Here is a 20,439-nt window from a genome sequence, read left to right as displayed (position 1 = left end):
ACATAGCTCTCTTAGAATATAGAAACGCACCTATATCTAGACTAAAGGAGTCGCCTGTTCAGTTGCTAAAGAGTCGCATGTTGAAGTCCAAACTGCCTACCGTAGAGTCTCTTTTGAAACCTCAAGTGGTTGATAACCCCCAGCAGAAGCTGCGACAACGGAGTGATAAGCAGAAGGTGTACTATGATCGGAATACCAAATCACTGCCAATTATTAAGGAAGGTAAAACAGCTAGAATAAGAAAAGGAAAGACTTGGGAGCCTGCCATTGTTACTACACAGTATACTGCTCCAAGGTCCTTCATGATTACAACACCTGATGGTACTGCCTACCGACGAAACCGTCGTCACCTGCTCCCAACAGATGAGTCTCCCCCAGTGATTGCGGGACCACCTATTGATCAGCCAGCCACACCCTTAGCAGTGGCCAAAACGCTGGTTGGTGTTGCACCACCTGATGATGCCATCCCTTCCCTGGACTCATCCAACCAATGCAGTCCTCAACAAACACCCCCCAAGTGTAACTCGAGTGGCCGGACTGTCAGACTACCAGCAAGATTCAGGGAGGACTATGTCATGAACTGAACTGTTCACATTCGGTGACTAGGCATTGAGCTATGTTATGAGCCGAACTGTTCACATTCAGTGACCAGGCATTGAACTAGGTTGTTTTGACTTTATTGACTATGTTGGCCTTTACAGTTGCTTACTACGAGGCTATGTTATAGTTAGTTATGGACAGGTTTTCAAGTACGTTTGGCAGTCACAACAATGTGGAACAAACATTGAGTTCTAGTAATATTCAGGTTCAGGGATTGTTGTCACGCAAATTGTTCATCTACGTTGTTTCTTTGTTTAGTTTTTTATTGTTATTATTATTATTATTATCATTATTATTATTATTATTCCTATTCTTATTATTTGATTCCATTTATTATTTGTTGTTGTTATTGTTGGAAAGGAAGATGTCATGTTTAAGCTAGCATAATTAGCATACATTACGTTGCACGTGGGCTGTGTTGTTGTTGCATAATAAAGAATTGAGCATGGCGCTGTGTGCCTACTAAGTCAAACATTACATCATCTATCTGTAAATCGAAGACATCGAAGCAGCAAAAACATTGGATTAGACCTTTGGGACATCACTTTGGTGGGAAAAATGTGTTGGATGAGTGGTGTGAAAACTTTTGAATGTCCAAGGAGAGTTTCATGAGACTGTGTGATAAGGTCAAACCTTTTCTGCAGTAGCAATCTACAAATATGAGACGTGCAATTGATGTTGAGAAGCAGTTAGCAGTAACTTTGTACTATTTATCGGACGAGGGGAGATACCGCAAGGTTTCTAATGCATTCGGCATCGGAAAATCAACTGTCTGAAACTGTCTGTTCGAAGAGTTTGCAAATGCATTTCAATCGTCCTTAGGGCTGATTGCATTAGATTACCAAAATCAAAAGAAGTGTGTGAGGCAGTGTCCAATTTTTATGATGCTCATGGCTTTCCGAAATGCATAGGAGCTGTTGATGGAACAAATATATTTATTAAACAACCCTTAGAAAATGCAACTGCTTACATTAACTGAAGAAACAGATACTCATTAAACGTGGAAGTCAGCTGTGATTACAGATACTGTCTCACTGACGTCGCGATAAAATTGCCGGGGAGTGTGCACGATTCCAGAATTTTCCGTAATTCTAAAATCTAGGAAATGTTAATAAATGGCTCTATACCATCTTTACCAAGGGTTCTAGTGCCTGATACTGGTCTTGTTTCAATTAGTGTGCTTGGGGGATCCAGCGTACCCACTATTGCCTTATGTAATGAAAGAGTTCCCAGGGGGAGGTAGTACATCACAAGAGCAATTCTTTGGGTGGCGCCTTTGTTCTGCACGCATAGTTACCGAACGTGCCTTCGGCAGACTTAAGGGAAGATTTGGAGCACTGAAACGTGAGATAGATATAAATCTCAATGATTTACTTCATGTATTACATTCATGTTTTATTCTACACAATTAATGTTAGGTGACTGGTGATCATATATCCAATGAGGCTATTGACAAAGCAGTTAAGGACGACAGGGAGTTTCAACTTGGCACTACAGCTGCTAGGAATCAAGAGACAATGGCTACTGTGAGTAAGCAGACTCGTAAAGTTTTTGTGGAGTATTCCACTAACAATGCTGCCAATTTGAATTGGTCAATTGCAAAGAATTTTAAAACAGGAAAGTTATGACTTTGCCTGGTGACTCCTCAGAAGTTTCGTATTTCAGAGATCACACCTAGCCGGCCCCATTTGACACTGTTGTAGTTTTAAAACGTTCAAAATTACTTCTACCCTTGCCTTCGACATCGTCAGATAGTTTCCTGTTCATACCAGTACAGCAAGATATCAGTTGTGTCCCACTTGGGCATGTTTTTATTCCAAGATACTTGTGTTGATCTTACTAGTTAATAAGATAAAGAAAAACAACTGACATTCGTGTGATTGAACGTTATTCAACAAGCATGAAGCTTATGAATTTAGAAAGGGAGTACTTACAAACATTAAACCCAACAACTATTAATGGCAACAAGTAACAGAAAAAATTTAACCATTTATATTGATGAAATTGCTCCTAGTACAGTATAATGAATACAAAAAATTAAAATCTCTGAGGTAAATAGTACAATAACAAGGTAAGCCTACCAATGTTTTTGTACCTAGTGAGCTGGCAAACTGGTAGTGCATATAATAAGCACAACTCAACTTTGTTAACAGAGTACTAAAACGGTGCACAATCCAACAGTTAGGGTAGACACAGTGTGAATGTTATTGTTCAAAACTTACTTAAATGAGAAGGATCCTGTAAATGCCAAACACCTGACATGTTGCTTTGCTGTTGCTGATATTCGGGATGTTTGTACTGCAGATGCTGGTTCTGTTGATGATTCTGCTGCATTATCATCCCCAGCATGTTAAATCCATTCTGCAATGTGGAGCTTAAAGGGTGTAAACTAGCGGTAAAAATTTGCATACTTTCCATGTATTTTTCTTCTGACTTTTCAAGCTGATTGATCATTCTCTTTTTCAACGGAAGTTCTTCCTGTCCAAGGGCTAACATTCTGTTCTCTGTTCTGGTTTTCTTCGTGAGCTTGGAATTTTTTTTCTCTTTTAGCTTAGAAATTAAATTTCTTCTTGCATCAACAGTTTTTTCACCTGCATCCTTGGCACTTCCATGCGAGGTTGTCTCACCAGTGTTATCCTCCCTTGCAGGGTCATTTGCTGCGAAAGGTAGTAGCCCCGATTTACTTTCGTCAGGATTATAATTACCGCATATCTCTTCCGCGGTCTCAATGCCATTATCCATAGCTTCGACAGCCGGACATCCAGACTATAGTTCAGCGCATTCGTCAAATAAGACTGTTACGTACCACTCTTCCACCTCCGCTTCGTCTTCCAGAATCTACAGCTTTCCGATAACCGAACTTTATCCTCTTCAACTTCACAATGATTTTGTCTTTGGAGAATATGCTAGTATCCTTACAGTTTGGGAACTGTGCTGGGTCTACTTCGAATTCATCGTTGTTTGGATATCTTTCAATGAAAATTTCTTGTAATTCCTCATACCGTACGATAAAGCAACGTTAAGCAGTAGTGCTGTCTCCTCATCCGTCCAAGTGAAATATTCGTTATCCGTGCTTCTATCCGAATTGGCTTTTTTTCTCTTTCGTCAACACCATTTCAGTTGCACTTGTTTAAAAAACTTTGTGCGCATGAGGAGATGATAAAACCACTGACAAGTGTCATAAACTTCATCCGTTTATCAGTTCCATCTGAACACAAGGAAACTTTCACACGGTTCCGTGAAAACAGAATGTCCAGTCGAAATTTTCGACCGTTCGAAAATTCGTTCGGTACTGTGTGATCATAGCCTAAAGTATTTTACGAAAACTTAAAAGATATCCGGTTACCTTTGTTTTTGCCGGTAAACTTTAACAATGTCCTTAATGGGCCAATTTATAAAAAAAGAGAATGTTCTTTTATTTACAAACAAATTGAATACGTCTACACTAGAGACGAATAAATAAGTTGCTGGATGCTCCTTGCTTTTTCTTATAAAGGGACAGTTTGAAACAGCTGTCGGAATTATCATGCTCTCTGAGGGATCTGAGTTAAAATTTTCCGTTCGATAGTAAACGCGACTGGTAGGCGACTTTGTTGTTATACGTACTCTGTTGGTTCATTCAATATATTTATTAGGTTTAACTGAGGCAAGTAATTATTCCGTCTGATGTAGACCAGGCCGTTAGGCTGCCTTAAAAGTTTCTAGTTGGAAGCTTTTTCCTTCACTTTTTCAACATCTAACTCGTTTTTTTTTTTTTCAGTTGTAAGAGCGGAACTTTTCTCGATTTTCTCCTCTGAGGCTCAAATTTAAAAAACGTCCCCTACCATTTTGGTCAATTCGTATTCAAATAAGCTAAACGAAAAAAAGAAAAAATACAAGAAACACAGACCCTTTATGCATACTAGCTACTTATGATCACCATCTTGAGACTGAAATGTTTTATAGGATCCTAACAGATTCACTTGGCTACATCAATTTTCACGGGTGACTTTTCACTATGTCCCGCAATATTAGTTCCAGGAAAAGAGCATGATCTTTTTTATGAAAAATAACTTCTTGTTAAACTTTAATTTATAACTTCACATGAATAAATAATAGTGAAATAACGGGAAACTTCTCCCTTTATCGTATCAAAGCAGAAGCTTGAAACATCTGTCAAAATTATTATTTTTCTCTGAGTCATACGACCGAAAATTTTCCGTGCTATAGTATAAGCGATTGGAACAGCACGTGCCGTGAGATAACTCAAGTTGTAAGATATTCTTCCCTTAGGTAGGTGACTTTGTTGTTATACGTGCTGTGTTGGTTTATTCTATTTATTTATCAGGTCTCACCGAGGCAAATTAGGTTGTTTGCATTAAAAGAACCAGAAATGAATTTCATTAGGCAAACATCGTAAGATGTTTAGATGAGCTCAAGTGAACTCAGTTAAACGGGCATGGAACAACATGGATTATTATGAGAAACAAACTTACTCGCCCTGAGAAGAAAAAAGTTCAAAATAATGGAAAAGAATAAATAAAAAATACTCTTGACACGGGTACTTCCGATATTTTTATCTGCCCCAAATTTTCCACCTACATTTGAGCAGAATTAGCTGAAAAACAACGTCAGGATAGGCTAGAGCACTAGAGTACATGTCCATACAGGATAATTGATCGACTGAACTCGACAATTTTAAGTAATGATATTTCCAAAATTTCAAATTGTCCAATATCATTATTCACAAAAAAACAAAACAAAACAAAACAAAGGAAAATAGGGAAAGAGGAAAGAGCGATGTGCAGGATTATAGGAGCATACAACGACAATAAATTCCATATTTCCTTTTACAATTGTTTTTGACCGAGATTATTTTTTTTTTGTCTCGAAAAATAATACGCAGTCAGTTTTGATGTATTTGGACAAGTAATTTACTACATGTGTAGAATAGATTAGCAACTGCAAGACTGTCAAGTTATTTTTAGATAGCAGTGAAATGCAAATAAGTCAGTACACGGTTAAGGTCGTTAAACAATCTCACTTCGACTACTTTACGACTTGTTCATTTTTTTCCTAGACATTTATATAATTACTGGCCTAACTCTACAAGCACATTTTCAGCATTGCTTATGACTATAGCTCTGTGCAGGTTTCAGGATAGACGTAGTTTACATTCATTTATTTCCTTTTGTTAGGGAAGATGTCTATCAATAGCATGTGGATTTTCACTGCTGTTTTAAGTAAGTTAATTGTTCCTATTCAATTAAGAAGTTTAATGAATTATTCAATTTAATTTTGTTTTCCATGAGGTAAACAACTGTGTCACTTTGTGGTGAATTTTCAGTCTAAGAAACAAATTTCGAGAAAACTTTCCAGTAGTCCCAATTTCTTTGGCGTTAGTTTAAAGACCTTCTGAGAAAATGTGAAGTATGCATCACTGTAAAAGAAAAAACAACCAGAGCTGATGAATCACTAACCATTGGAAAATTCCCATCTCTATCAAATTTCCAAGCCCTATATACCTCTCTCACGTTCGTGAGTGTTAGTTTCCTCGAGTTATTAGGATACCCAATCATAGTTGGAAAAACGTATGGTGGCTACAGTCGCTCTTTGCTGGACGTAATGCATTTATTTATACTCTTTAGTGTTTGTTAGCCCACAAGCACATTAAAGACACAGTAGCCACTTAGCTGAGATATGAACTCGCAGAGTGAAGTGACCGACCGTGAAAAATTTGCTCGTCGTTATCATTCCTTCAAGTTTCCTTTGATCAAGTATTAAGCGTTACGCGTTCCGATGCGGTTTGACTACGTTGCATTTTGTACTTATTGAATTTGTTGCACAGGTAAATAAACAACTTGGGTAAACAAAATGAATGATGAAATCATATCTATTAAAATAGTAAACGGAACAGGAGACAGAACAATGTCCCAATTGATGTTCAGCCTAACTGATACACGTGAAATAGTTTCGTTTTGCATAGGTACTTAGTATTTGAGTTAGCGTGAATTGATGTACTTCGGTTTAGCAGAGGAAACCTTTATGGCCGAGATCCACGAGGCCTGCTCTAGCTTTGCAAATAAGTGCCAAGTCTTTCATTTCCTCCTATACTCCAGTTGTAACAGAGAAAGTTTACGAAGCCGATCTTTGTAGGGCATATACTTCGGATAATTCAAACTAAATTTCCTGGCCCGGCGCCAAACTTTTTTAAGCAAACGTTGGTCCGTCTGGGTGTATGGTGATCATAGTTCACATACCTACTCATTTATTTCGCTAACAGTCGCCATTGCGATCCCGTCAAGGTAGTATTCTCTTTTTATGGCTTCTTTCCTCCAGGAGATGTTTACAGCATTGTATTACATATTTTAATATTTCTAAAACGTGGAGACAATACTTTACTTAATACAAATCCTGGCGGCTGCGTTAAACTTTTGCGAGACGACTTGTTTGGTCGTTAGCGAAAGACATATGACATGCGCGAGCAGAAATGAAAGTGAACTGAACAGGAGACTTCACAATCAGTGATTAATCGCATTTCTGCGCAATGTATGTGAATACGTATTCCTTAATAAGAGTACGTTGTTTGTTACAGTTCCAATAATCACGGAAGTGTACTCTCAGAAACGTATCCCAGACTTTGATACAACAAAGCTCATTCAAGTGGAGAAAGGACAATATGTGGAAATAAGATTTCGCATCTCTAAGCCCTACAGGGTGCCTGGAGCGCCTTGTGCAGATGAGGAGTATCTTGAGATCCGTGATGGTTATAATCAGTCTGCTAAACTACTGGGTGTATTTTGTGGAAGGAAAACCCCTGATATTATCCGGCGATCCAGTGGACATAACATGTGGTTGAGATTTTCAGCTCAGCAAAAATACCGGTTTTCGAACTCAAGCTATGAGGGAAAGGCAATAAGTGAAACAGGTAAGTATTTTGAAAGTTTTATTTCAATAAATGTTTTTATGGTATAACTGAGGGAAAATGATAAGAAAGCTAGAGCGCAGAAGCGCGGTATTCGAACGCCTGAGGTTCAATTTCTCCTAGGGACTCAGAATTGTTACTTCTTCCCACGCTTGAGTCAAGGCGAAAAATGAATATTTAAGTCTACGAATTTTTCTTTAGTTCCTGCAAACCTGACAAAGGTACCACAGAAGCAGTTTGTCCTGTTCAACCATTCTTCATCTTTGTGGTGCCAGGCAGAAGGTGGACCGGCTCCATACATTGTTTGGAGAAAAGATGGAGCTGTTGTGCAAAACAGCACAAGTGTAAAATTTCAACTGAACATTACTGAAAAAGAAATAAATACAAAGTACAGCTGTGAGGTGGACAGCAATGGCCTGTTGAAGAGGAAAAACATCAGCCTCATTGTTCAGAGTAAGTCTGTCAAGTTAAATTAAGGTTAATGTATGCGCATATATGTACATAATTGTCCCTCTGACAAAATGCTTTGAAGAAATTTGGATGGTACCAACCTAACAGTATTACAGAGAAAACATTTATTACCAGGCTACCACGCGTGCCTTCCATTTAAAGGAAAACATTGAGCAGGAGGGATTTCTCTTGCCACCAGGGAGGATGGATATTCTTTTCTTCTTTTTAACAAGGCAATCTTGGGGACTATTCAGTTATGTATGAATGTTTGGCGCATGACACAAACCCCGTTAAGAAGCCTAATAATATTTGTTTTCTCTACAACACTGTTGTACAAAAGTATTGACTTGGGTCTCTCTAGTCATGGTAAAGAATCTGAAATCATTGAATTGCTCATAACTCGATGTCCGTCGACTTCTGATAAAAATCTATTGTTTTAACTATTACTCACTGCAAATGAGATTTCTTTACCCAAATACACTTTCCTTTTTAACAAAGCCAGGGACAAAATGATATGCGATGAAAATCGAGATCTACACTGTATAGAGCAGAATATCTAAAGAGAGCATTCAAAAGCTAATTTAGGTAAAGTGTCCAAACATCAACTTTAGTAAATATCTTGCCATTGTTTGTTAGGCTGCCCTGAACCTTGTCAATGCACAGTTCTCAAAGGTAACATGAGGGGCTTCATGGGTGTTGATTGTCAACGGAAACAGCTGAGATCAATTCCACAGAGCATTCCAAGAGCTACTGTAAAACTGTAAGTAGTCAAGTTACAAGCAACATGATCTAGAAGAAGCTGATGCATTAAGTTACATGTTAGGTTCTTTAGAGATGAAGATCGATTACGGCCCCAGATTTCATCGCATAGGTATGAGGTTTGTTTGTAAAAAACTGACTGGGAATGAGTAGCAGAGGTATTTTTAGAGTGATAAATGACAACTACTGTGTTGGTGGGTTTAACGGAAAGTATGACACAGTAACATCATGTCATGATCCCTACAACGTTTCAACATCTGTTATAATCTCGGAATTAATTCTCTATGATACATGTGGTGTGAGATTCTAAGCAATTTTTTACCTTATGGTCGAAATTGTCACATATAAGACAAAATGATCTTTTTTGTGAGAAATACGGTTCAATGTTCACAGCCAGTAAATGACTTGGACATTTTCATTTTTTTCAGGAACTTGTCCAAAAACAAGTTAAAGACCATGTCACCAGAGATTTTCATTAACAAAAGCTGGCTACGATACCTGTAAGGAAGAACTCTTTTCTAGCTGAAAAGCCTTTTCCTTCTCAATCTTCTGTGATAGAGAGACTTTATTTGTACTTTAAGGCGGTAAATTGAAATATATCGATTTCTTTATGTGACTTATCCTACGCAACATCGCTGATGAACAGTTCTCTTTTTCTCGAAAGGTCCTTACAGATAATTGTTTCAGTGTGTTTTCAAACTATTGGTCACTCGCCGCATCGCCTGTTAAAATCTACGAATCTAGAAGTCTAAAGTAAACTTAAATATTCTACGATCTCCATTTTATCTATTTTAATTTGCAATTTCTGGCAACGTCGCGCCGTAAAACTATCGAATTAGTCTCCTTTTATTAACATTTTATAACATTGCGTGATAATCAGATGGTGAAAACGATTTTTCAACGTTACACTCATTTCCTTACCTCAGGATCAAAATATTTTATAAAACATGTCCAGCGGCGAGATAAATAAACTACCTAATGATTCGTGATAATAGGGAACTGTCTAGGAACGAGTTAAAGAAATTATCGCCAGGATTGTTTTCTGGTGTTCGGGTTTTCCACTGGTCGCGTTTGACATTATAAGACTCTTGAATTCCAAACCATTTTTTGGAAGAAGCCCAAAAAATATTTGCTCCTTAGATATTAAATATTTAAATGATAAAATATCATTAGCAGTGGAGAGAACCTTTGAAATAAGTGGTTGTAGGTAGTCTTCTGGATATACTTGCAATTCCAATGAAGCGTGCAATCTTGTAGATCTTATATATCTACATAAAATCAGAAGAGTTTTTCCAAGGACTCTTTTTGCCACAAAAAAGGATACCCAAGAAGTCATTATGTAGTGTATACTTACTTATTAATTTAATGAATATGAATACACCGCTCTCGTTGTAAGCAGAACAAAGACTTCTTAAAAAGTCAAATTGCAACAACATCGATCGTCAGGAGATTTTTGTCGAAGGCCGCACTGATGCTTGCAATCTTATGCTTGCAAACTCATACGTACAGAAGATTTCAAGAAATTTTCAAGGACTCTCCTTGCCACGTAAAAGAATAACCAAGAGATCACTCCGTAATATTTACCACCCTATCCTTTTAATAGACAGTAACTTGCTTTCCTTGGAAGCATATTGCTACAACTTTTCTCATCGCTGAGGGTTAGGACTTGACACTTTTATTATGTCTAATTTTGGTGACAGAGACTTGTCTAAAAATCAGTTAAAGACATTACCGCCAGGAGTTTTTAATAACATGACTTGGCTTCACAGGCTGTAAGTACCCTTCTTAAGACAGATGCAATTCCGCTGCTACTTGCGTGCTAGCAGACGGTCCTTTTACCTTTTTCAAAATATAAATTTCTTGTTTTGTTATTACGTTTAATTCCGAATAGTGAGCCGATATGAGTAAGATTCTTTTAGATAAACCAACCTTTATCAATCTGGAGCAACAGCATATCGTTAAGTCCAAAAGAGCAGAGGGGTACCGGCGTGATTCTCATTTAATGCTAACCACCACATCTAATAAACAATAACTTGTTTTCATTGAGAGCATATTGCTAGAACAGTGATCATAGCTGAAATTTTGTTATCCAATGTTGATTACAGGGATTTGTCAAAAAATCGGATAAAGTCGTTACCGCAAGGAGTTTTTAATCAATTAAGGCGGATTGGTCGGCTGTAAGTGATCTTCTTAATACACATGCAATTCCAGTAACGTGGGTAACTTTGCCTTTGCAAATCTAATGTGTACGCAAAATTAACTTGAAGACATTTCTCAAAGGCTCACCTTGCCACATATAAGACCCGAGAGGATATCGAGTAATACTTACCACCCTACCATTTAATAAACAGTCTCTCGCTTTCATTGTAAGCGTAATGCTATAGCCTTAATCTCAAATTAGAGCCGAACACTATTATTATATCCTATGTTGGTAACAGAGGCTTGTCTAAAAATCATCTAAAGACATTACCGCCAGGAGTTTTTAATAACACGACTTGGCTCCATCGGCTGTAATAAGGGGAGGCTTCTAGATACAAATGCAATTCTGCTGCTACTTACAATGATACCCAAGAGAGCAATTTGAAATAGCTACTCCCCTACATATTTACCGATTAAGAACTCCCTTTTGTTGAGAGTTAAATGCTAACACCTTAATAATTGCTAAGACCTGGTGCAAGTTGTGATTTCTCTAATAACTAAAAGATTTGTCCTATTGAGTGTCTGGAAACTGTTCCTTTCTTTTTCAATTTGCGAACAAAGCGGGTTGGTCTGGCGATGGTACACAAAGCCCTTTAATTTGACTGCTACGGTAATATCTGGCACCTTAAAGCTCAGTTGTGATCTTTTATCAAAAAATAGCGGCCTGTCTGATAACCAGTTAAAGGACTTGCCATCCCGAATTTTTGATTAGCTTCACGGATTAAAAAGTCTATAAGTACGAACCACCATATACCCCTAAGTATCTTACGTGGCTGTTCCATAGACTTTCCATAACTTTGGACCTTTTGTTTTTGTTTTGTTTTTTTCTAAATCATCCTATTCTCTGTAATGGTTTTAAGCATTCATTTCCACCGAATTTCATTTTTTTCTATTTCTCCTCAATACTGTCATACTCTTAAATGATTTTAAGAGCCATTGATCATAAATATCGAGAATACAGCGACAGTGGAAGAAGTTCATAAGTCATTTCATTTTTCCTAGATGACCCTTTGGATGAACCTTTTTGAAGAATTATGTCAAAAAATTCCATCGCGTTTTGTTTCTCTGTAAAAAATCCAAAAAATCAAAGTACGCCTCGACGGCCGTTTTCCCCCCGGGAAGCAATGAAAAATTATGCAAATTCGGCAATTTCGTACGCCACAACGCGATGCAATCCCACTTTCAGATTTTGTGTCGTAGCAGATATTCATTTTGTTGTTTTGAAAGTTTAATAGATGGACTGAACAGGTTTTTTATATAGAGTATGTTTTCGAACACGAGGTTGCTGTTTCGAGATGTGTTTCAGTCGTCGAATAAAAAAAGCGACCATCTGCGAGTAGAGTTTAGTTTCGCGGATTAAAGTGTCAATTGTCGGCTGAGAGACATTTTCTTACAAAAATGTAAACTTTTTGCTAAGTTGTTACCTTTAAGTCTGATCAGTGACCCAATGTGAGTAAGATTTCTCTTATATAAGCCAACCTTTCTCAATCGGGAGCAAAAGCATATCATTAAGGCGTGAGGCGTGAGTAGTCCAGTGGTCAGTGCGCTGGACTCTGGGTCGGTTGGCCCGGGTTCAAGTCCTGGCTGGGGTATAACGTTGTGTCCTCAAGCAAGATGCTTCACTCACATTGTTTCGTCTTCTCGGATAAGACGTAAAGCCGTGGGTCCCGTCTCCTGTAAGGTTAGGGGTAAGAGACGTAAATTTCCCATGCACGACATTACTGTGTAGTGGATGTCCTCCTGGGGTGGGATGGGTGGGAGGGTGAGATCACTACATGGACTGAAGCGGCTGCCAGAGGTGCCTGATAAAAATCCGATCTCAACCTTAAATACTTTAAGCGCGACTGAATATATCCACATAGAAGTCTGCGCTATATAAACGTAAAAATGTATAATGTATAGTACTCATTAAGTCCAACAGAGCACGGAGGGGTATGATGGCTGCTTGCCTGTTCTTAACCCTATCTCTCAGAATTGTTGTAGCTATTGCAGTGAGTTATGACACACATGAATAATAGTACTAGGTAACTAACTTGTAAGTTCTTCAAATAAAGTCACTTTTGCATGCCTACAAATAATTATGTCTTTTATGTGATTGTCCTATTGAGAAGACTACGAGTTCCTCAAAGAAACGTTTTCGTTGATCTACTGACAGAGATAATTTTAGAAGCGGAAAGGAACGTATTTTCACGAGCAATAATGAGGAATAAAAGAGTCATTTTTATTTATATGTATCTATTCAAGCGTTTCGAAACATAGTCTTCCTTGGTATGAATGGTGGGCTCGTTGTCTTGATTAATAACAACTCGTCGAACAAAAGTACTATACTTAGAAAAATGACCGGAATTTGTCCAAGGAGTCTTCTTGCCATAAATTAGGACACAAATAAGTTTTCCATATAATGCTAATCACCATATCTAATGAACAATAACTTGCTTTCATTGAGAGCATGTTGCTAGGATAGTGATCATAGGTGACACCTTTTTATCCAATGTTGGTTACAGGGACTTCTCAAAAAATAGGATAAAGTCGTTACCGCGAGGAGTTTTTAATCAATTGAGGCGGATCGTTTCGCTGTAAGTGATATTCAGTGATACACATGCAATTCCATTAATGTGTGTAGCCTTGTAATTGCAAATAGTACGTATACGCAAAATTAACAGACATTTCTCAGACTCATCTTGCCGCATTCAAGATATATAGCATAACGCGATAGCCTTAATCATAACTCAGAGCGAAACCTTACACTTTTATTATGTCCTGTGATGGTGACAGGGGCTTGTTTAGAATCACTTAAAAGCATTACCACCGTTTCTAATAATATGACTTTGCTTCATAGGCTCTGAGTAGGCCTCTTGATACAAATGCAATTCCGCTGCTACTTTTAAGGATTTCCAAGAGAGCAATTTGAAATACCTAACACCCTATTTATTTAATAAATAGTAACTCCCTTTTCTTGAGAGCACAATGCTAACACCTTAATCATTGCTAACTAAGACCTCGTCCAGATTGTGATTTCTTTAATAAGAAAAAGCGTATCATCATATTGTGTGTCTGGAAACTGTTCCTTTCTTTTCACTTTCCCAACAAAGCTGGTCGGTCAGGCTATGGTAAACTAAGCCTTTTAATGAGATTGCTATGGTAATATCTGGCACCTTAAAGCTCAGTTGCGATATTTTTTATTAAAAATAGCGACCTGTCTGATAACCAGTTAGAGGACTTGCCACCCAGACTTTTTGATCAGCTTCACGGATTAAAAATTCTGTAAGTACGAACTACCATGTACGCCTCAGTATCTTAAGTGAATGTTCCATAGATTTTCCATATGTTTGGACTCTTTTTTGTTTGTTTTTGTTTTTTTTTTTCTGTTTTTCCTAAATGCTGTCATACTTTGAAATGATTTGAAGAGCCACTGATCTTAAATATCGAGAATATAGCGACATTTGAAAAAGTTCGTAATTCAATTTATTTATTCCTAGAAGACCCTATGGATGACTCTTTTGAAGATTTATGTCAAAAAGTTCCATTACACTTTGGTATCTTAAAAAAAAATCCAAAAGATCAAAATCAGCCCAGATGGCCGTTGTCCACCAGTAAAGCAATGAAACATTATGCAACTTGGGCAATTTCGTAAGCCACAACGCGATCCAATGCCACTTTCAGATTTTGAGTCCTAGAATCAGATAGTTATTTTATCTTTTTGAAAAATATAACTTTTTTTAAGTTATTGCCTGTAAGTGTGATCAGTAATCCAACAAGCGGTTGACGAACTCGCGACGCAAGCTTCTGCTGACAAGTTCCAATTAAATGAAACCAAGTGCAAGGAACTGCGCATAACATTCAGTCACTCTAGAAAGAACTTTGATCCAATTAAGGTTAATGATCAGAACTTAGAGTGTGTAGAGCAAGCAAAGATCTTAGGTTTGCAGATATCTTGCGATCTCACGTGGAATAATCACGTATCCGAAGTTGTAAAGAAAGTAAACAAGCGCCTGTATTTTTTGCGTCAGCTTAAGCGTGCACAGGTCAAGTCGGAGGAACTTTTGCTCTTCTATTTGACTTGTATTAGGCCTGTCACTGAATATGCATGCCCTGTTTATCATCATAGCCTCCCGCAATACCTTTCAGTAGATCTTGAGAGATGTCAAAGGCGAGCTTTACGTATTATCTATCCAGATTGTTCGTACAATGAGGCGCTTCTTTTGACTGGTCTAGTTCCCTTACACAACCGCCGCGAGTTCTTATGTGATAAGCTTTTTAATTCCATCCTGTCTAATCCCTCGCACAAGCTCTATAGCTTACTACCTCCCAAGAATGAGTGCGAAGTCAATTTAAGGAGTCAGCACTCTTTTACTACACGGCGCCTCCACACCATTCGTACTCGAAATAGTTTTATCCATCACTATGTCCATAAAGCAATGATGTAATATTGTTTTTCTCTTAATTATATATTTTTGTCTTTTTAATTAGTTCTTCTTAGCCATGTATTTTTTGTAGTATATATTTTATTGTAAATCAAACGTAATTCAGCCTGTGGCTGCAAGGTTTTTGATAATAAACTATCTATCTATCTATCTATCTATCTGTGACTAAGATTTTTCTCATATAAAACCAACCTTTATCAATCGGGAGCAAAAGCATATCATAATATCTGGCACCTTAAAGCTCAGTTGTGATCTCTTATCAATAAAATAGCGGCCTGTCTGATAACCAGTTAAAGGACTTGCCATCCGGAATATTTGATCAGCTTCACGGATTAAAACGTCTGTAAGTACGAGCCACCATATACCCCTAAGTATCTTACGTGCCTGTTCCATAGACTTTCCCTAGTTTGGACCTTTTGTTTTTGTTTTGTTTTTTTCTAAATCATGCTATTCTCTGTAATGGTTTTAAGCATTCATTTCCACCGAATTTCACGGCTTACGCTCGATCTACGTTTTCAAGCCGATAGCCAGCAATAGTTTTGCGTTGTGAGCTCGAAGCAGAAGTTTAACTCTTTTGTTTAGTCTGATTTCCCTTCTTTTCGAGTGCCAAATAAAATCAAAAAGTTCAAATTACGCCCACATGGCCGTTTTCCCCCCGTAAAACAATGAATAATTATGCAACTTCGACAATTTCGTGCGCTACAACGCGATGCAATCCCGCTTTCAGATTTTGTGTCCCTGCAGATAGTCCTGCCACCCTACTTATCTAATGAATAGTAACGTGAGAGTAGATGTTAATACCTTACTCATAGCTAACTGAGATCTAGTCCAAATTGTGATTTCTTTAATAAACAAAAACGTATCATCATATCGTGTGTCTGGAAATTTTTCCTTTCTTTTCACTTTCCCAACAAAGCGGGTCGGTGAAGTGATGATAAACGAATCCCTTGAAGGGAATTACTACGGTAATATCTAGCACCTTAAAACTCTGTTGTGATCTTTTATTAAAAATAGCGACCTGTCTGATAACAAGCTAAAGAACTTGTCATCCGGTGTTTTTGATCAGCTTCACGGATTAACAAGTCTGTAAGTACGAACCACCCTACCCCTCAGTATCTTAAGTGGCTGTTCCATAGATTTTCCAAAAGTTTGGACTTTTCTTCTTGTTTTCGTTTTTCTTTCTGTTTTTCCTCAATACTTTCATAATCTGAAATGATTTTAAGAGCCACTGATCATAAATATCGAGAATACAGCGACAGTGGAAGAAGTTCATAATTCATTTTATTTTTCCTAGATGACCCTTTGGAGGAACCTTTTTGAAGAATTATGTCAAAAAATTCCATTGCACCTTGCTTCTCTGTAAAAAATCCATAAAACCAAAATACGACTTGTCGGCCGTTTTTCCCCCGTGAAGCAATGAAAACTTTTGCAAATTCGGAAATTTCGTACGCCACAACGCGATGCAATCCCAGTTTCAGATTTTGTGTCCTAGCAGATATCAATTTTCTCGTTTTAAGAATGTAATAGATGGACTGAACAGTTCTTTTTATATAAAGTATGTTTTCGACCACGAGGTTGTTGTTTCAAGGTGTGTTTCAGTCGTCGAATAAAAAGTGACCATCAGAGATAAAACAACCTTTATCAATCAGGAACAACAGCATATCACTAAGTTCAAAAGAGCATGGAGGGGTATCAACGAGATTGCCATTTAATGCTAACCACCACATCTAATAAACAATAATCTGTTTTCATTGAGAGCATATTGCTAGAACAGTGATCATAGCTGACACTTTGTTATCCAATGTTGGTTACAGGGATTTGTCAAAAAATCGGATAAAGTCGTTACCACAAGGAGCTTTTAATCAATTGAGGCAGATTGATCGGCTGTAAGTGATATTCTTGATACACATGCAATTCCAGTAACGTGGGTAACTTTGCCTTTGCAAATCTAATGTGTACGCAAAATCAAAGGACATTTCTCAAAGACTCACTTTGCCACATGTAAGACCCATGAGGATATTGTGTAATACTTTCCACCCTACCATTTAATAAACAGTATCTTGCTTTCATTGTAAGCGTAATGCTATAGCCTTAATCATAACTTAAAGCTGAACACTATTATTATATCCTATGTTGGTAACAGAGGCTTGTCTAAAAATCATCTAAGGACATTACCGCCGGGAGTTTTTAAAAACCATGATGACTTGGCTCAATCGGCTATAAGCAGGGGAGGCTTCTTGATATAAATGCAATTCCACTCCTATTCAAAAAAAGTACTCAAGAGAGCAATTTGAATTAGCAACTCTCCTACATATTTACCGATTAAGAACTCCGTTTTGTTGAGAGTTCAAGGCTAACACCTTAATAATTACTGAGACCTGGTCCAAATTGTGATTTCTCTAATAACAAAAAAGATTTGTCCTATTAAGTGTCAGGAAACTGTTCCTTTCTTTTTTATTTTGCCAACAAAGCGGGTTGGTCTGGGGATGGTAAACAAAGCCCTTTAATGGGATTCCTACGGTAATATCTGGCACCTTAACACCTTAAAGCTCAGTTGTGATCTTTTATCAAAAAATAGCGGCCTGTCTGATAACCACTTAAAGGACTTGCCATCCCGAATTTTTCATCAGCTTGACGGATTAAAACGTCTGTAAGTACGAGCCACCATATACCCCTAAGTATCTTACGTGCCTGTTCCATAGACTTTCCCTAAGTTTGGACCTTTTGTTTTTGTTTTGTTTTTTTCTAAATCATGCTATTCTCCGTAATGGTTTTAAGCATTCATTTCCACCGAATTTCACGGCTTACGCTCGATCTACGTTTTCAAGCCGATAGCCAGCAATAGTTTTGCGTTGTGAGCTCGAAGCAGAAGTTTAACTCTTTTGTTTAGTCTGATTTCCCTTCTTTTCGAGCGCCAAATAAAATCAAAAAGTTCAAATTACGCCCACATGGCCGTTTTCCCCCCGTAAAACAATGAATAATTATGCAACTTCGACAATTTCGTGCGCCACAACGCGATGCAATCCCACTTTCAGATTTTGTGTCCTAGCAGATAGTCCTGCCACCCTACGTATCTAATGAATAGTAACGTGAGAGTAGATGTTAATGCCTTACTCATAGCTAACTGAGATCAGGTCCAAATTGTGATTTCTTTGATGAGAAAAAACGTATCATCATATCGTGTATCTGGAAATTTCTCCTTTCTTTTGAATTTCCCTGATGCTTAAAATAAGCCTAGATGGCCATTGTCCACCCGTAAAGCAATGAAAAATTATGCAACTTTGTGAGCCACAACGTGATCCAATGCCACTTTCAGATTTTGAGTCCTAGCAGCAGATAGTCATTTCATCTTTTTGAAAACATAACTTTTTTTAAGTTATTACCTGTAAGTCTGATTAGTAATCCGATGTGAGTAAGATTTTTCTCATATAAAACCAACCTTTATCAATCGGGAGCAAAAGCATATCATTAAATCGAAAAGAGCATGGAGGGGTATGATGGCTGCTTACCTGTTCCTAACCCTGTCTCTCAGAGTTGTGGTAGTTATTACAGTGAGGTATCACGCACAAGGATAATAGTGCTAGGTAATTAAATTGTAAGTTATTCAAATATAGTCACTTTTGCATGCCTATAAATCATTTTGTCTTTTATGTGACTTCCAATTCCTCAAAGAAACGTTTTTGTTGATCGACTGAGAGAGATAGTATTTCAAGCTGAAAGGAACGTATTTTCGCGAGTAATAATGAGGAATGAAAGAGTCAATTTTATTTATATGTATTAGCTCTAGCCTTTCGAAGGCTAGCTTTCCGTGGTATGAATAGTTAGCTCCTTGTCTTGATTAAAAACAACTCGTCGAACAGAACTATTATACTAAGAAAAATAACAGGAATTTTCCAAGGAGTCCTCTTTCCACAAATTAGAACACCAACGAGATTGTCATTTAATGCTAACCACCATATCTAATAAACAATAGCTTACTTTCATCGAGAGCATATTGTAACATAATGACAGGATCGTGCATCATACGTATCTACAACCGCAGTTCAAAATATATGAACTCCATATGTTCATTGTATCTGATTTAACATCACGGGTTTATTACGAATCAACTTAACGGCCTGCTCCCAGTTGGCTTGTTAGCTCAATTGGTGGAGCGCTGCACTAGTATCGCAGAGGTCAGTGGTTCGAATCCCGTACAGGCCTGACTTTTTTCAGGTCTGATTTTCGCTATTGCATAAATAGCGCTGTCTACTGCGAGGATCGTGCATCATACGTATCTACAACCGCAGTTCAAAATATATGAACTTCTTATATTCATTGTACCAAAAGTTTTGGTCTCTGGCCTTTGATCTCCCATAAAAGGAATATTCTTCGAGTCAGGAGTATTCGAGTCACAAACTACACATCGAAACGGCATTTTATCTAGTATTTATTTATTTTTTGCTTAGAAGATAGTAAGCAATAGATTCCAAGCCCACTTCGCTTCTTTGATAAACTTGGACTTACTACCATGACGTCACGAATATTTAGGTACCAGTACTCTTCCACACGGCCAAAGAGATACCGGAAGCCCAAATTCGCCACAATTTCGGACTTTTTCGTCTCGTAGAGTAACAAAGAAGCACCAGAATCACCCAAAAACTCTACCAGACACCTTTATGGTTCTATTTTTGATTTGATGCTAAAAAGTAGGCGTCATAGGGACTCTAAAAATAAACGGCTTATAAACTCAGTGAAATACTACCATTATCCTTAGATAGTGTGAAGCTTGTTTAAAAAAGTTTGAAAACGAATGTAAAAACAAGTTTCAGATGTCAGAGGTTCAAACGTGTACGATTGACCTTGCTTCCTGTTCGCTAACGCAAGGATAGTTCTGACCGCTGACTTCGAATTGGCTTTCTGGAGCGCGCGCTTAGAATAAAAGCAAACAATATTATTGCTGTTTCCTTGTTTTCATATTTTATTAAATGAAAGTTGAAGGAAAATTCATTACCTGACTCGTGAATTCCGCATTAAATTGCACTTGAAAACCGATATCGGTTTTCGCGATATCGGTTTTCGCGTGCAATTTAACGCGGAATTCCCTCGTCGGGTAACGACCTT

The 20,439-nt window shown here is 37.7% G+C and overlaps 1 protein-coding gene and 1 pseudogene across 1 annotated transcript in view; both read left to right on the top strand.

Annotated features, from left to right (window-relative positions):
- The first annotated feature begins 733 nt into the window (after positions 1-733).
- On the top strand, positions 734-2,228 carry LOC148742718 (uncharacterized; annotated as a pseudogene).
- Positions 2,229-4,767: 2,539 nt separating this feature from the next.
- The window catches only part of LOC111325216 (uncharacterized), a 43,788-nt gene continuing 28,116 nt past the window's right edge, over positions 4,768-20,439 (top strand). Inside the window, exons 1-13 of the mRNA XM_088759055.1 lie at positions 4,768-4,872; positions 5,778-5,822; positions 7,175-7,507; positions 7,706-7,957; positions 8,591-8,714; positions 9,142-9,213; positions 10,414-10,485; positions 10,819-10,890; positions 13,417-13,488; positions 14,105-14,176; positions 15,608-15,679; positions 16,351-16,422; positions 17,151-17,222. Coding sequence (XP_088615181.1) covers positions 5,783-5,822; positions 7,175-7,507; positions 7,706-7,957; positions 8,591-8,714; positions 9,142-9,213; positions 10,414-10,485; positions 10,819-10,890; positions 13,417-13,488; positions 14,105-14,176; positions 15,608-15,679; positions 16,351-16,422; positions 17,151-17,222 — 1,325 coding nt within the window. The 5' untranslated portion in view covers positions 4,768-4,872; positions 5,778-5,782. The remainder of the gene's footprint in view (positions 4,873-5,777; positions 5,823-7,174; positions 7,508-7,705; positions 7,958-8,590; positions 8,715-9,141; positions 9,214-10,413; positions 10,486-10,818; positions 10,891-13,416; positions 13,489-14,104; positions 14,177-15,607; positions 15,680-16,350; positions 16,423-17,150; positions 17,223-20,439) is intronic.

The sequence above is a fragment of the Stylophora pistillata genome, chromosome 1 (assembly GCF_964205215.1).
Source record: "Stylophora pistillata chromosome 1, jaStyPist1.2, whole genome shotgun sequence".
In the NCBI taxonomy this organism is placed as follows: domain Eukaryota; kingdom Metazoa; phylum Cnidaria; class Anthozoa; order Scleractinia; family Pocilloporidae; genus Stylophora; species Stylophora pistillata.
Note: the sequence above shows the minus strand (reverse complement) of the source record. Positions and strands in the feature narration are given on the sequence as shown.